This window comes from Limanda limanda, chromosome 6, assembly GCF_963576545.1.
Source record: "Limanda limanda chromosome 6, fLimLim1.1, whole genome shotgun sequence".
NCBI classification, from domain to species: domain Eukaryota; kingdom Metazoa; phylum Chordata; class Actinopteri; order Pleuronectiformes; family Pleuronectidae; genus Limanda; species Limanda limanda.
This window is the reverse complement of record NC_083641.1, coordinates 22,143,478-22,160,040: the sequence shown is the minus strand read 5'-3', so window position 1 is coordinate 22,160,040 and position 16,563 is coordinate 22,143,478. Positions and strand designations below refer to the sequence as shown.

Sequence of the window (16,563 nt, the reverse complement as noted above, 5' to 3'; positions counted from 1 at the left end):
GGAGACATTTAAATTTCATGTGGGATTTTCCACCATCCGACTTTTTTGTTGTAGAGTATTGTCCGAAAGTATTATTTTTCTTTTGCCGATGAGCTCACAATATACTTCTTTATATACAGGTTCCTTTATAGTGAAGTAGGGGTTTGTCAATGATGACACAGCATTAGGCATTTCAATCATAACTGTAGCTAAGTACAGTTAGCATGTGTTGTGTTCCAACCCCTTAATCTGACCATCTACCCACTGAGTTGCCTGTGAATGAGTCACATCTGTAACTGGGTTCATTGTGTGGCGTGCATAAGTACGTCCATGATAATGAAAAAGATGTAAAAACAACAACAAGCACTTTGTGTCATGTCCTATTAAAAGTAAATGGAAACACGAGCAGTGTTTGAACTTGATCATTAGAAAGCAAGCAGGGCTCCCAGAGAAGAAGAAGAAGAGAAAAAAAGAACAATCTCTTCACCCGCCACCGTCTGCAGCAGCCGGTCCTCCATGAGAGGACAACGTGAGTGGAATGAAGAGAGCATATAGTAAATAAGAAGTGGCATCAGGTACCAGCAGGAAGCTAATAAACTTAGAAGATTAGTATTTTGGCTCAGTGGTTTTCAACTCGACTCTATATCTTGAATGGATGTCAAGGAATTACAGAGCCACACAGAAATAAATTTGTTAAATTATAGTTTTTCCTTTAAGCTCAAATTCAGTGTATCTAAGAAAATGTCTTTCGCTGTTGCTATGTATCAAGGTCCAGGCCATTGAGTCAGGAATGTGTATATGAACGGCTGCTTTCATGTCGGGAGCAGTAATTATCTTCTGAGTATCCTAACTCATGCCTTAGCACCTTACTCTGTGTCACTGTTGCTCATGTTGCAAACATTTTCCATTAGATCAAAACCAGCTGCAGGTGTAATTTTCAAAGCTTCAGGTGGGAAACCTATCAAATTATTATTATTATATCTGTGCTACACCAGGAAAGGGTTCAGGAGAGTTATTACTAACAGACCAACCTGTCCCCTGATAGAAAGATGTGATTTCAGAGGCTTGCATGTGCACATACCTGCTCTTATACGTGTGTGTGTGTTTATCGACAGCTCATGCGATGTGACTGTGTGAAGAACCAGGAGACCGACAATTTGGACTCTGCTCCGTTCTCTCCCTCCAGTCCACGAGAAAAATGGCTTCGAAGGAGGACACACGTCAAGCTAAGGGTAATAATTTGTCCAAGTTTGCTCTAGTATCAAAAGCGCAAATAGAAATGTTGAAGCTCATATTCTAACTTTATGTGAACAAATGTATGAATATTTTAACGAAACTCAAGATATTACACAACCTGCAATGTGGTCAACACTAACACACCCACACAGCAGGAAAAAAATGTTACCACATCGCTTAAGGTTGCATGATTTTATAATGTGGTTGTCATGAATGGTTTGAACTCCTGAAAATACTCCCACACTTAAACCTTGATGCTCTGAAGCACAGGCACAGATAATCACTTGCTGCCTCAGAGCCGTGCAGAGTAGAACAGTCAAGGTCACTTTGCTGATCAGCGAACGCTCCTTTTATCTGCCATGTTCCAACAACGAGGATTTAATGACTGCTTGCTTTTCATTACACTATAAATAGAACTGAATAACCAGAGTGTCATGGAAACATTTCTATATTTGAGTCCACAAAGGTGTTCTTTTTTTCCCCCGTCATTTAGTCCGTGCTCTCACCTCGGTCCAGGGATGTGAGTGCTTAGAGAAAAGACGCCTTGACAAGTTGCCCCCGCCCTGAAAGCAATTCATTGTGCGGAGATGGAGAGCTGCTCAGTCCTGATTCAATCTGGACACGGCCGGCTCATCTGCTGCAGAGTGATACTATTCCGAGAGGCTTGGCATCTATTTCTGATCTTCCTCTGCCTGGCAAGAGGTCTCTGTCACAGCTGGAGAGGGCCTGTTGTTTTTTTGTACTTGCTGCTCCCTGGCAGGCAGGGGTCTGATTCTCCAAATCAACTCCACCACCGTTTTGTCTGCTGATACTGAGGCTTTCCTGTTGTCACCGAGGAACACGCAGAGCTCTCAGTGCACCGCGTCGGGGAATCGGAGTAGATAGGGAACAGTGACAGGCGCCCTCGTATCACATAGGGCTGTGATGATTTATGCACATATCGTGACGTGCAGGTGAGACCTCAGGCTGGCAAACTATTAAATGTTGACAGAGCTAATGCAGGATAACAGCTGTTAGGTGTCACATCCTTTAAATCCGTTACCATCCCCATGTGTGGCGAAATATTAAAATACAACCAGGACGCTGGTAATTGAATTAGCAATATTTATCATGTGCAGTAAACTTCAGAGCATTTTAAAGTTAACACCGATGATCAGTGGTCTCCTGATATTCAATCAAGCTGCACCAAAGTACTCATAGATATCAGTCCAATGAACAGCCCTGATTAAGATCCATGTATTATCACCTGGGAAATAAGTGCAAATATTTAAAAAATAACTGACGCAATGTTCATCCACTATGATATTTAATGTGTTATCTCTCGGCCAGTCCTCCCACCAAGTTTTAAGGAAATACTGAGACAATTAAAAGGGGGAAAAGAAGGGAATTAAACTGAAGATGACAAGATGATGACATGTTTGCGCATCCAGTGAATCATTGTTTCACAGAACTGTAGAATGAGTTTGTAATTTGAAAAGTCTGATTGTGAAGAGATAGTTTTTCTAAATGCTTTTCTACAATCTCCTCTGGTGGTGGCTCTTGTTGAAATGTTTTAAAATCCATGTGGAAGTTTCTGCGTGGTCTTGCTGAGAAACAATCAATCAAACCAATGGACAGGGGTGAAAACATACAGTAACTTTCATGGCAGAGGTAATTAGTAAATATTGGTGTTGCCTTTTTTTTTACTAATAAACTTGTACTTCACAGTATGTTTATATACACTGTGACTCCTATACTTCTTTCAAACAAATAAGGATTTTATTCGTAAAAGCAGGAGAGGCTGTGGCTCATGGAGCGGATTGTCCTCTGATCAGAAGGTCAGTGGTTCGATCCCCAGCTGTGTGTCTGTGTGTGAGAATAGGTCATGTCGTGTAAATCCCTTTGAGTTGTCGCTAAGACCAGGAAAGTGCTATATATAAGTTCAATTTCTGACATGGTGGTCCAGTTGGAAAATGGTGCATTAGGGTGCACTTAGTACACTATTAAAACCCAACATCTATGCAAGGAGAGATTTAGGGATTAGTCTTTCTCTGCCGGCTCACTTAGAGGTGTTCACTGAATGGTAAAATGTGGAGAAAAGATCATGACAAGGAGGCTTAACACTCTTTTCTCTGAGGTCCCACAGTACATACACTTCAGAGGCTTTGACACATCTAAGCAGAGACAACTCCAGCTCTCTCCACTCATGCTGTGGAGAGCTGTGCGTCTCAAACACTCGGAGAGAGGTGGTCACACAAGGGCAAACTCCAGAGGGGATTTTAAATGTGTTTGTTTTCGAGGCTCTCGGTAGCTGAAGCAGACACCAAAGCCAATTCGTCCTCACGTCTGCAATGTGTGTGTGTGTGTCGTATTGAGATTAAAGATGGACATGCATCTCCACTTCCTAACAATATCCAGAAATTTAGCTAAAATACCCCCGGTTACGGACGCTGCCATCTTGTAGCCAATTGGGCGAGGGAGCCTTGGTATCAGAGTCACATCGATACATGTGCTCGGCCAATCGGGAATCAGTCAATCATGATGTTTCACCCTGTTTTTAAAGCATCAAATAACTAATTCAACCCAAACTTGTGAGTGACATGAAGGCTTGAACATACATCAGTGCGATGAGAAATACCTAAAATGGCAGAAACCATATCTAAGAAACATTTATTTTGATGTTGACTTTTGCTTTGGTTCACCTCCCTTCCTCTAACATGGAGGACGCAGGGTTAGCATATGGTTAAACCCGTGATGTGACTGTCCAGATTGAAGCGTTTAATGGTTCGCAATGGTGGATCCAGTTCGGTGGATTCTGTATCGTGCCTGCTGATCGTAGTGGTAATGGAGGATCCTTTGTCGCGTTGGCATCGGATGATGGTGGACCACGACCGAGGCGGCAGCTGGTAATGGATTCTAACTGGCGGCAGTGGACAATGACTGTGGATTATAGTGGATCCCATCCTGATGCTGGAACGTGATCTTGCTGGCTGCTGACCAGAGACTATTCTTGCAGCAGGACTGCTTCACTTATAGTATTGAAAAATGTTTACCCTCATTGATGCTACTAAAAACTTTAATCCTGATGAGGTTTTCTTACACTTGACATCTATTGCACTTCTGTCCGTCCTGGGAGAGGGATCCCTCACATGTTGCTCTCTCTGAGGTTTCTTCATATTTTTACCTGTTAAAAAGGTTTTTAGTAGTTTTTCCTTACTCTTGTTGAGGGTTAAGGACAGAGGATGTCACACCATGTTAAAGCCCTATGAGACGAATTGTGATTTGTGAATGTGGGTTATACAAATAAAACTTGATTGATTGATTGATTGATTAATGCTGCGTCTGGTTTTCTACCGTAGAACGTCACAGCCAACCACAGGGTGAACGACATCATCGCCACCGAGGACGGACATCAAACCCTGGTGGGGCGCTTCATGTACGGCCCCTTGGACATGGTCACTCTGACGGGGGAGAAGGTGACCTTGTGATTTTTTTTTTGTATTACCGCTGATGTGTGTTGTTGTGTGTTTAAGAAAGACTCACCATGTCCTCGCCCCTGCCAGGTGGACGTTCTGCTGATGACCCAGCCTCAGTCCGGCCGCTGGGTGCACTTTGACACCGAGGTGGCCAACAGCAGCGGCAGAGTCACATACACCATCCCCAAGAGCAAGAAGCTCGGCCAGGGAGTCTACCCCATTAAAATGGTGGTCAAGTAAGCATCCGTGTGGCGTTGAGAGTGTGCTCAATGATCTAATCAGACGTAGCAATACATGGAAAAATGAGAGTGTTATTGAATCAGGGCCCATGTCTGTGCTCTTTGTCAGCGAGTGGAATATAAAGGTCGATCGAGAACGGAGTAACAGCCGTGTGTAGCAAATGCACTTTCACGTTTCTCTCTCTTTTTTTCCCCGGCGTATCCTCAGGGGGGATCAAACGAGTGCAGAGGCCTACCTCACTGTGTTGCCACGGGGCATGGAGTGTGTGGTCTTCAGCATCGACGGCTCTTTCGCCGCCAGTGTGTCAATCATGGGCAGCGACCCCAAGGTCCGCCCCGGAGCTGTGGATGTTGTCAGGTAACCGGCAGCAGCCTCTGAATGCGTGCGAGTGTGTGTTTTGTGCGTCTATCCAAGTGTGGAAATCAAATCAAGAAAAAGGCTTAGAATATGGAAATTCAGAATGCGTGTGCTCGTGTGCAGACAAAGCCTTTTCAGCACGTCCATGTTAATACCGCTGATCAGAGTTAATACCCTCTGAAGGCTGTTTGATGCTGTGTATTTTGCATGCAGGCACTGGCAGGACCTGGGATATCTGATCATCTACATCACAGGCCGCCCTGACATGCAGAAGCAGCGCGTGGTGTCGTGGCTCTCGCAGCACAATTTCCCCCACGGGATGATCTTCTTCTCTGAAGGCTTGGTTCACGATCCCCTGCGGCAGAAGACCATCTTCCTCAGGAACCTCATACAGGAGGTGCAGAAAAACCGACACCATGACATTACCTGTCCAGTTAATCTTTCTAATAAAGCATGTGATACATTTTGTTCTCTGCCCTGCAGCGATCTCTCCATTTCCTTCTCTCTCTGTCATTAACAAGCTCGTAGTGTTGTAGCCTTGGGTTGTACTGCATTGAAATGCCACACACATCTCTGACTGATCATGTCCTCTCTCACTAGTGTCATATTAAGATCAACTCTGCTTATGGCTCCATGAAGGACATCTCCGTTTACAACATGCTCGGGCTAAGCCCCTCACAGATTTATATTGTTGGCAGACCTTCTAAGAAATACCAGAATCAATGCCAGGTAACTCAATTCCCATTTCTTCCTCTTATCCTTTTCTTAAGTAGCTTTTCATGGTGTCTCTAACTGTCTATTTTAGCTGAAAGCATTTGATTGTTTTCTTGATTTTTCTCTTTAACTTCTAGCTTCAGTCTTTCTGATTTTCTAACCCTTTTCTTCTGTGTGTAGTTTTTGAGTGAGGGCTACGCAGCGCACCTCTCAACCCTTCAGTTTGGACACAGAGCTCGACCCAAGAAGTCCTCCTCGGTCCGCATGGTCCTGAGGAAAGGCTCGTTTGGTCTCCCGGCAAAGCCCGACTTCCTGTGTAAGCGCACCCACCTGCGCAGGACCATGTCGGTGCAGCAGCCCGACCCGCCTTGCACGCCCAACCCCAAGCCTGAGCGAGCACAGAGCCAGCCGGAATCTGATAAGGACCACGGGGTCGGAGGAGGTGGAGGAGGACAAGGTCCATGGGGACGGCCCTCCATGCATCGCGGAGACACGACTCCCTGACGTGAAGAAAGAGATTGAGGGATTGCAGGAGGACAGAAGAGGAGAACAATGAGGTGTCAGTGTCCAGGGCCAAGGTGAGATATTATTGTTCAAGTTTGAATTTTAAACTACAATTCCAGGTTGGTAGGATTACCTTCACACAGGAAACATGAGCAGATGAGAAATAAGCATTGTGTGGTCAAATATGTCCAAAAGTACAATTTCACCACTAATTACAGATAACTACTCATTTTAGTAAAGAGCACCACAAGGTGAACTGATAAAACTGAAGAAAAATCTACCTAAAATGTTTTTTGTAAACAACCTTGTTTGCAGACTTAGTTTGAAATCGCTGTAGTTCTGTACATATACAGTCTTCATGTGCACTTGACGGACTATTACTGACTTTTCAGGTGCCCTCACATTCTCTCAGCACATAATACCGCTAAAGTGTTTTGTGTTTGCTTGTTAAGAACATGTCTGATCACGATGGTCTGCATCATATACAAGGTTTTAGCTGTTCCTGTAAACAAATCAGTTTGGAGGCACTCCAAAATAACACTTTCATCAAGACTGGGAACCTTTAAGAAACACATTAGTAGAAAAATTGTCAATTTTGAATGAAAAGAGGCTGAAATATTCTGGCTTTAAGTCCCTTGTGAGGTGTAAGCTCCATTAACATCAGATTCATACAAATGAGTCTCCTGATTTTGTAGCTGTATAATGTTGTTCAAGTCAAACAGCCCAGTCTTTCCCAGACAGCCTCTGATCAGCGAGGTGAAAACTGTCAGATTCTGTGTCTCTGGATCGTTGCCACACCTCAGAATAACAATCGCTGTCACATTTATTGCAGCGAACATTAACACGACATTAGTAAATGAATAATACAACCTTTCACTTCACGCCATCGTCTATTAAACCTTTTAAGAGCCCGAGGCCTCGGCAGAGCAGCGACACAAACACAGATTGATTTTGCTCGCTGTTGTTAAGTTCCGGCAAAGTCAATAAACTTCCATCTTGATTAAATTATGTTCTTTGGTGCGCCTGATATATTACAGCCTTTACGCTCTAAGTCACAGAAGCATGATTATTTCTTATCGATAAACTTTAAGTCCAAAAGCACAAGCGAGAGCAGGAGAAAAGAACTGAAAGAGGGAAAGTAAACAATTAAAGATTTGCCTGGACACAATATTCCTGCAGCAACCTGAGCAAGAGTGACAGGACTGAACATCAATCTGCTGATGAGTGCTGCATCTGCACTCAGGCTTTCCATCCATTCATTTCGAGATGTGGAAATATATTGACTATTGAACATTGATAGTTCACCAAAAAATTCTAATTCACTCATTATCCACTCCCCACTATGCCGATGGAGGGGTGGGTGAAGTGTGAAGAGTCCACAAAACACTTTTTGGAGTTTCAGGGGTAAACAGCGTTGCAGCCGTGTACATTACATGGAAATTCAAACCATGTTTTTAGCCTAAATATCGACTAGCGGTGATAGCGGAAGTAGCGATGCTACCGCATATCCTCGGGTTAGAGCTTGTGTGCGTGTCAGAGGATATCTCAGGACATTTAGGCTAAAAACATGGTGTAAATGACGGTTCAAGTCAAAATTTAATGTCACCAGTTACTTCAATTGTTACTTTAATTTCCAGGTGAATATTTCTTTAACACATTTGCTGATACACAGCAGACAAACACTGAATAATGTGTCAATGTGAGAGACTTCTCCCTAATCCCGCTCTCTCATTAAACAGTGTCACCTCCACCTACTGTGCTTGTACACTGGATCCACGGCTGGTGTCCATCCCAGCTCAGCTTTACCTCCTGCTTGGCCCTCTACACTCTCCCACCTGTTCGGCCTGTTTGTCCTGACCTGCTCGTGGATCATGTTGTTTAGTCGTTGTGCCTGAAGTTTTTAAGAAGAAGCCAGGAGAAAAGGGACGACTCTGGCGAATGTCTGCGTCTGAACTGTGAAATCAGAGGGATGTATTCGGGATGAGACGTGTGGCACCTGTGGAGACTGTGAACGCTCCGAGACTTTGTCCCAGTCCAGGCAGCACAAGACGCTGCCCCTCGCTCCCAGTCAGACTGCTGGGCCGACAGGTGGTCCCGTCGACTGACTCCTGCACTGATGTAAATACTCATCACGCACCATCGCTCTGTGGGGCCTCTGGACACAGAGACACTGTGACACTGTGGAGGTTCAACTAGGACATGAACTCTGCGGTCTGGATCCACTGACCCCCCCCCCCCCCCTTCTGCCTCACTTCACTCCCACTATTAGATGTTTCCTTATACTCCAGCCCTCCCTCCTTCCGTCCCTCCATCCTTCCTTCCTTCCTTCCTTCCTTCCTTCCCCTCGACCAGTCAGGCAGAACATGCCTGTCGACAGCCTCCTCAGACCGGGTCCACAGCCGCCCCAGCGCCCTGGTGTTCTCCCCTCGGGCCCCTGAGGTCACATTTGCACTATCAAAGTACACCTCGGTTGAACTGCGGCACTAGCTTCGGAAACAAAGAGTTGTATTTCTATTTTGTGGGATGTTGTTTTTCTTGTTTCCTGCAGATTGTGCGCTGTGGCTGTCGGTTACTGTGACTCCTGGAGGGATTAAACAAAAGTGAAAGTGTTGATTTGACCAAAAATGTTTACAGATTGATAGACACACCTGTAAAAAGTGATCTGTAGTGTATCTGCCTCTAATTACAAAGACAGTGTAATTATCATTATTGTTAGTTTAGTTGCTCGGTAGCTGCGGTAGCTTGCAGGATATTGTAGAATAGACCCTACGCCAGTTGAAGCTGCATCTATTTATTACAGCCGCCCTGGAACTAATAGGTTTGTGATGAGATCCGATGCTGTCTTGTGCACTTCAGGTTGAACTGAAACTTAACGTGGCCGTGTTTAAAACCCTGTGCAAGTCAAACATATTTTTCTATGAGGAAATATTGTAAATAGGAATATTTTCAACGTGTGTTTTTGAATGTTTTAGTTGTTTGATTCGTTGAATGTTTGATTTCTTTGCCTTAAATTGTATTCGATGTTGTGTAGAGATGCAAAGTACCTGAATTTGTTTAACCAAAGTATTGAGTTTCACTGTTACATCATGACAAAGTGCATTTGATCCTGCTGATATTTTTGCTTTGACATAGATAGTGTTAATGTGTGTGTGTGTGTTTGCGGGAGTGTGTGTTGGTATTTGTTGTGGAGTTCTATAACTGTGAATATAGAGACAGTAACGATAAGTAAAGGCTTCTGCAGAAGGAATCTGTGGACACATCATGTTCTCTCTCTGGCGTTTCAGAGCTAAAAGTGAATTTTTATAGGTTTGGATTGAAGCGCTGTGTCGGAGGATTACCTGGTGAAGGTTCTTTTTATACCTGCTCTGAGGGAAAAGGGCTTATCGGTTCTTAAGGGGTCTCGTTCTTACGGAGAACCTGCACTGCGGAGTGGAACGTGTGAGCCAGGAAGGAGCTGAGCGTTTTTACACATGCGGCAGAGCACAAATGGATATTATCTGCTGGATGGTAACATGCACTTATTTATTCAGGTCTTTCCTTTAATTTGTCACCCGCCTGTCAGCCTCTATTTTCATTTTATTCTTAGACAATAAAGGCAAATAACACTTAATAAAACAACAGGAGAATTTACTACTTAATGTAAATTGATTGTATTTATGAAAAAGATTTCTTACACAATTATTGTCTTCAAATAGATACCGTATGATAAACCTCTCAAGTACAAATGAATGTTGTCAAATGATTAGTATCCACTAAATCATGACTTAACTATTGGGTTTTGTCCGAATTTGCCATTTATTAACAACTCGTATGACAAAAAGCTTCTGTAAGTGACAGCTTCTTTGAAATTGGTCAAATTAATTTTCTTTTGTGGTCTTATTCCCTGATCTTATGATTACAGTTATACGACATTGGCCTTTCGACTAACTAGGAAAAACTGCTGGTTTCACTGCTGCGAAGTTTATTGTTTTTGCACATATCTCCTGTGATGATGACCATGTTATTCTGTTTGTTGCACTCGGTTCACCTTTCACTGTTGCATAAATAAAGATATTACAGCGTTGAATAATGTAGTTTGGTTCCAGGAGTGTTTTATTATTCCTTCCACCTGCTCCTCGTGCCTCGGAGTTGGCGAACGGATCACCTGCGAGACGCTTTCTGACTTCACCGGGACTCGCATTGTCAGCCGGCATCAGACCTGACCTCGGAAATCCTCTTATTAGATATTGAAAGTCTGTAAAGTCAAACTCCTATTTTTCACTATTGACGTTTAACTGTCTGACCTTTAAATCTGCAAGTTTGATTTAGCCCTGATAGACGGGGAGTCTGAGTGTGTAACAGTAACAGCTGAAGGTCTTATTATCGCTCACAGAGTCATCAAACAGCTCCTTCTGAACCAGTAAATGAGGACAAGCCTCCACTGATGAATGGAAATCAAGCTAGTCACCCACTGCTTTGTTAATAGAAGCAGCCATGATAACAGGTAAGCATTAATCCAACTGCTTTAACGTCGAGTTACTGACGGATCGTTCTTGACATTGCCAACCTTCTGGTCAGAGGACGCCATCTCTGTTTATTGCATTAACATTTAAGAGTTTGTTAATGAATTGTTAGGTGTGTCATCAGTTATTGCATTCGATCCTTAACTAGAAATAGGAAACTAAACAAATTTCAAATGTCAAATTGAAGAATTGTCGTCTCCACCGTCATGGTGAAAAGGACAATGACGTCTGTTTTTGATCTTTATAAAATGTTTCATCCTTCACCCAAAGCAGAACTGTTTCTCTAAACCATAATTTGTAACATATAATCTGGGATGTTTTTATTATAGAGACACTGCTGGTTTGTACGTCAAGCTTCAAGCTTCACGATTCATATGAATGATTAAGCTAACACTGACAGATCTGCAATTAATGTGAAATTACTTTTCTCCCTGTTTTTAATGCTCATTTGCGCATAAGAAATCCACTTTCTTTATTTTCTACTCCAGTAATTTGTTTTTCAGCTCTTCAACTGATCAATGTCATGAAACAGAGTAATTTGCCCTTGAGAATATTTAATTAGAGTGCGCACACACAATTTACATAAGTCGACAAATAACGTGAGAATGTGAAAAAACTACTCTACACAGCTGCGTATTTGAAGCGTTTGCTTTTTATTCAACCCAACAATTTGAGATGTTGATAATAGCAGAGGCAAACAATTCTCACAGAGGAAATGGCCATGGTTTGAAAAACAAAAACAAAACAGAGACCCTAACCCTAACCCCATCCTTAGATCCCTGAGTTGATGCATTTAATGCTCACCAACCTAAAACAACTCAGTTACTTGACGGGAAGATCAAACTCACAAAGGCATTGCTGTGATTTCAAAAGAGAAGACTGGGCTTTGCTTTGTCAAGTGATCCGACTCATGATTTCTTAATGACAGGGAAGTGTTTATGAATTCATAAAAATCTGAATAGATCAACAGTGCCGAGCTGCAGAGACGGAAACAGATTGTTTTTATCAGGTTACTGCAGCTTTAGACCAAAAAGATTACCAAAAGCAATACATAAAAACAAATTGCTAAATTATTCTGGAGGGTGCATCATTTGGTAGAAGTTGTGTTACTTGGATGCACACTGTTGTATTAGCCTGCAACACAACCTGGAATTTGGAATTGGTAAGAATTTGAAAAGCCACTTGTGATACTCTCAGGGGAAAAATACAATTTGCAGATTGGATTTGAGAAAGCAATTATTTTAAATGCCACCGGGAAGTGAGGGTCATACGCTGGAGCCACATATCACAGCTCACAGTGGAATCAGATGTGACAGCCTGCGTCCCTCCACAGCAGAGCTCAAATATTTCACTGTCATCATTAACCAGATACATCAATACCTAACTGAACTTAATATTCAGACTGATCTGGGGGAAATGGTTTGGAGCCTTTGAGCACTCTGTCCTTCTGTTAAGACCTTGTGTAACTCTAAAGACACAAGCTCAATAGGTAGCACCCCTTGATTTGTTTCTGCTGGGTACCAACAAACAAGATGTCTCAGTTGTAAATGAGGATTCTTCTGTCGGTTGAAAGGTTTTATTCCATTTGTTTTTCCATCCATCAGGATCAATCAAGATGTCCTCCCCCCTGTCAACCTTTTCCAGCTTTTCTTGTGAACCCCAAAGTGTTCCTACAAAGGAAACTCATTTTGGCCGCTTGTATTCGCCATCTTGTTCTGTCATTCAATGCCCAGAGGTCGAGCCCATAGGTGGGGGTTCAAATGTAGACTGACAGGTAAATTAAAAGCCACTCCAAACTATCAGAGCTTTAAGTTCCTGAGTCATCTGATGGTTTGCCAGACCTTTCTCAACGCCAAACAAAAGTCCTTCTTAATAGCCTTCCTCCCCACTCGTGTCCACAGGTCAAGAACTCTGCCTGGTCTCCCAGCAACAGGTTGGGCAGCTTCCTCAACTGTCTGATCTCATTAACCACCTAATAGTGTCATGATTTGACAGCTCTGCTCTTCTCTCATGTGTCCAAGTTATATAGCTGCATATCTGATAATACGACCACAAATTTAAACGTCAATCTTAGACCTTTCTCCACGGTTTCCCACTTGACCATTGAAGTCCCCCAGGTAGTTCCCTTTCCAGGACCCCACCCAGAGACTATAGGACGGCTGGATACTGCTGCTTGGTGTCTAAGCATAAACAGTGGTCAGAGCTTTCCTCCTAGAAACCTCCAGTAACATGCAAGTCTAAAACCAACTCAGATCCGGCTCCACCAGAGAGATCCGGGACTAGATCCTAGATCCTTAGGACTAGTGTAGAAAGCAGGGAGAGGTGGTACCACAGGGAAGCAGCCCTGTTACGTCTGTGGGCTGTGCCTGACGCGGATCCATGGATGGTTAACACAGACATCATCTATTTATTCCATCTAGCTCGAGTGGTGTCAACTCAGTAACTCATTAAAAAATCTGTTTTACCTTCAGCATCGTGAAACACACAATGGAAGTGAATAATTGTAGGAGAACTAAATGAATAAAAAGTATGCACAGTCTCCTTAGAGGTCTACCTCATTTAATTATGCATCCTCGGTGGAATTACTTGTCAAAGAAGATGCAGCTCTTTCATCCCCTCTCAAGAGAGTGAATCTGTACAATTTTTAAGAATGAAAGCCTTTTTTTTCATGAAGCAGGTTTTAAATGAAATACTGTTACTCAAATAAAGCTCAGCTCGCATAAGAAAATAAAGTTTTAATCAACTTCTGCGTCTCATGGATATCTGACTTTTAATCATGACGGAAATTGTTTTAAAATGTCCATAGTGAGGGGCTGGGATTCAATGATGCAGCTTGCAGAGTTCAGATTCGCCATATACAGCTCAGCAGGACTCACACTCTGCTCTTGTGCCATAGTCCATTTGTTTCCTTCACACTTAAAATAAACCCAAATGTTCAAGAGAAAGGTACAAACTGCAGGAGACAGAGACAGCGTGTTTGCTGTTCACACAAAGCAGCCTCTGAACCTTGAGTTTCTTAAAGGTGCAGTGTGAACTTCTTTGTAACCAAACAGGAAAAAACGTGTTTATGATAAGAGTTACTCACCAAACACGGTGGTGTGTCCTTTGAGTCGAGTGCATCAAGTCTTTGAACAACCAGCATTGTTGTACATTAAGTGCTTGAAATGTCTTTCACTGCCTGCTTGTGTGTTACTGCCACATGCAAATCAGAGGCTGCTAATGTATCCTATTTACATTAAGAACAATATTAAAAATACCATTTGTTTAATGGTTTGCTGCAACATCATCAAAAAAATGTCTAGTTGTATTTATCCAAAGTTCCTAAGTCCTTGATATTTTTGTTATTGACATTATCAGACAGTTTATAAAACAATCTATCTTTCATTTTGTGTGGTGTTTGAGTTATGTTTGGTATTGCTGATTGTTACAGAGTAGGCTGATCTGACAGACTGTCAGACTGTCAGGCTGTCAGGGTAGAATATCATATCCAGCTAAAACAACAATGCCTTGGTCTCCATCGAAAGAGAAAGAAGTGTCGATGGGCAGGAACCACAGAGAAGGAGGCAGAGAAGATACAGACCAATGGCAGAAATAGAAAGGGAGAGATATGAGGTGTCATCCGAGGGACTCAGCAAACACAAAGGAAGGAGCAGTGTTAGGGAAAATAACAAGTGACAGATACAAATCACTGGCGCTGCAGCACATAGTATTCGTGGCACTCATTCCAACAGGCTGATTGATTTAGCCAACATAGAGCCGAGAGGGCTTTGGGTTGTCACACTGAGGGAGGCTCATTGCCTCTCAAACTGAGACTGAAAGCCTCTATGAGGACATGCAGAATGAAGAGAAATGCAATGTTTTGCTCTTCCTCCCCCTGTAATCAGAAAACCCTATTTGGTTCCAACAAGGTGTTACCTGGTCGTTTCTCTTCTGCTTCCCCCTGGTCGCTGGCTAGGAACAGATAATCTGTCTGGTTTACATAGTTTTAAATATAGAGTAGCACAGGGAGAAAAGTTCACGAGCTCCTCCTCAACCAATTTCGTGAGCATGTAATTACATTTTATTGCGTCTTATGCCCGACACACACATTTCAGAGCATGATATATTTAGCAAAGTCATGGTGTGTTTTTTCCTGGAAATTGACAATACAGACATGCGAGGATACACAAATCTTTTTAATTCACACTATCTGCTATTCTCTCCAGGGTGTCGGGTTAAGAGGAATCTACAGGTAGAAACTCAGCGGTTTCTTATTGTGCTAAAACTCATTCATGTGGATTTTTTTCACAATTTCTATTTCTTTTGATTTTCATGTCCTTGTACTGGTAACCAGAAAAAAAACATGCAATACCAGAGAGAACTTGAAAATTGCATTAAATTCAAATACTAGTCCTTTCAGCTGAGAGATTGTCAATTTTTTTCTAGGAAATCTATTACAAAAATCATTTGGCCACAAATGCATGCTGGGTATTTCTTCAGTGGAAGGGTTCATCTTTCCGTCAATCAGAGACAAGCAATCAGCGTGACTGTGATTTATGGAAACACATTTTATGTTAATCTCCTGCTCCCTCCAGTGGAAAACAGGGATGCTCCCCACACACACATAATGGTCCAAAGCAGAACACAATTTCACAAGCACAGAGCTTGATCGTATAATGGGGCAATCGTCAGTGAGGAGAACTTTTCAGGAAAGCCTTGACAAAATCTTCAAATGAACTCTGACTGAATGTGTAATTTTATGTCGACACACATGTAAAGGCTGCTGCAGTATTTGGTGCATCTCGCCTCAATATGTGTTCACAGGCATTGGTAGATTTTCTGCCTAAACAGCAGCAGAGGACTGCCTCTCAATTTGTTGGCAGAGAAGTGACTGGTTAACCTTTCCAGCTCTTCAGTGGAACACTGTACCAGATGACACGTTAATGTTTAATATCCCCCGACACTTTGATGAGCATGTCTGTCTCCACTGATTCCCTCTCTCCAGACCTCTGCAGCCATAAAAATGCAATGGCTGTTCATGAATAATCATGATGACTTCCCACCTTCTGTCTGATCATGTATCATATCAGAGAACACGGAGGTAGAGCAAGGGCAGGTTGTTGTTACTAAATATGCTACCCATCCATCCATTTATACATCCATCCATTATATATACCACTTATCCCTTTAACGGTTGTGGGGAAGCCAATCCTAGCGAATATTGCATTGGATAAGAGGCAGGATACAGCCTGAACAGTAAACCCACACAGACACAGGTAGAACATGCAAACTCCACACAGAAAAGCTCGGTGAATGCAATGAAATGTGACATCAATTTGACCTGTGATTGAAATGCTCACAAGATGAACGTACAATGTTATATAATGAAGTTGTTTTATGCAATGACGATTTTTCTGTGTTTGCGCACGGTGACAAACCAGGAATGCTTTATGTGAATCCAGCCTCAAGGGGAATGAATGAGTAACTTTTAAAGATGTTGAAATACTTCACCCCACAGCGGTGAATCCCTTGTCCCTGGAAAGCATCATAGAGAAGGACAGACAGGACACAGGCTAACCTGCATTACAGCGTCTGAT

At 42.7% G+C, this 16,563-nt stretch overlaps 1 protein-coding gene across 1 annotated transcript in view; it reads left to right on the top strand.

Moving 5' to 3' along the window:
* The window catches only part of pitpnm3 (PITPNM family member 3), a 62,326-nt gene extending 55,841 nt beyond the window's left edge, over positions 1–6,485 (top strand). Inside the window, exons 13-19 of the mRNA XM_061072540.1 lie at positions 1,095–1,211; positions 4,554–4,670; positions 4,758–4,906; positions 5,118–5,267; positions 5,481–5,664; positions 5,868–5,996; positions 6,162–6,485. Of these exons, the coding sequence (XP_060928523.1) occupies positions 1,095–1,211; positions 4,554–4,670; positions 4,758–4,906; positions 5,118–5,267; positions 5,481–5,664; positions 5,868–5,996; positions 6,162–6,485 (1,170 nt within the window). The remainder of the gene's footprint in view (positions 1–1,094; positions 1,212–4,553; positions 4,671–4,757; positions 4,907–5,117; positions 5,268–5,480; positions 5,665–5,867; positions 5,997–6,161) is intronic.
* The last annotated feature ends 10,078 nt before the right edge of the window (positions 6,486–16,563 follow it).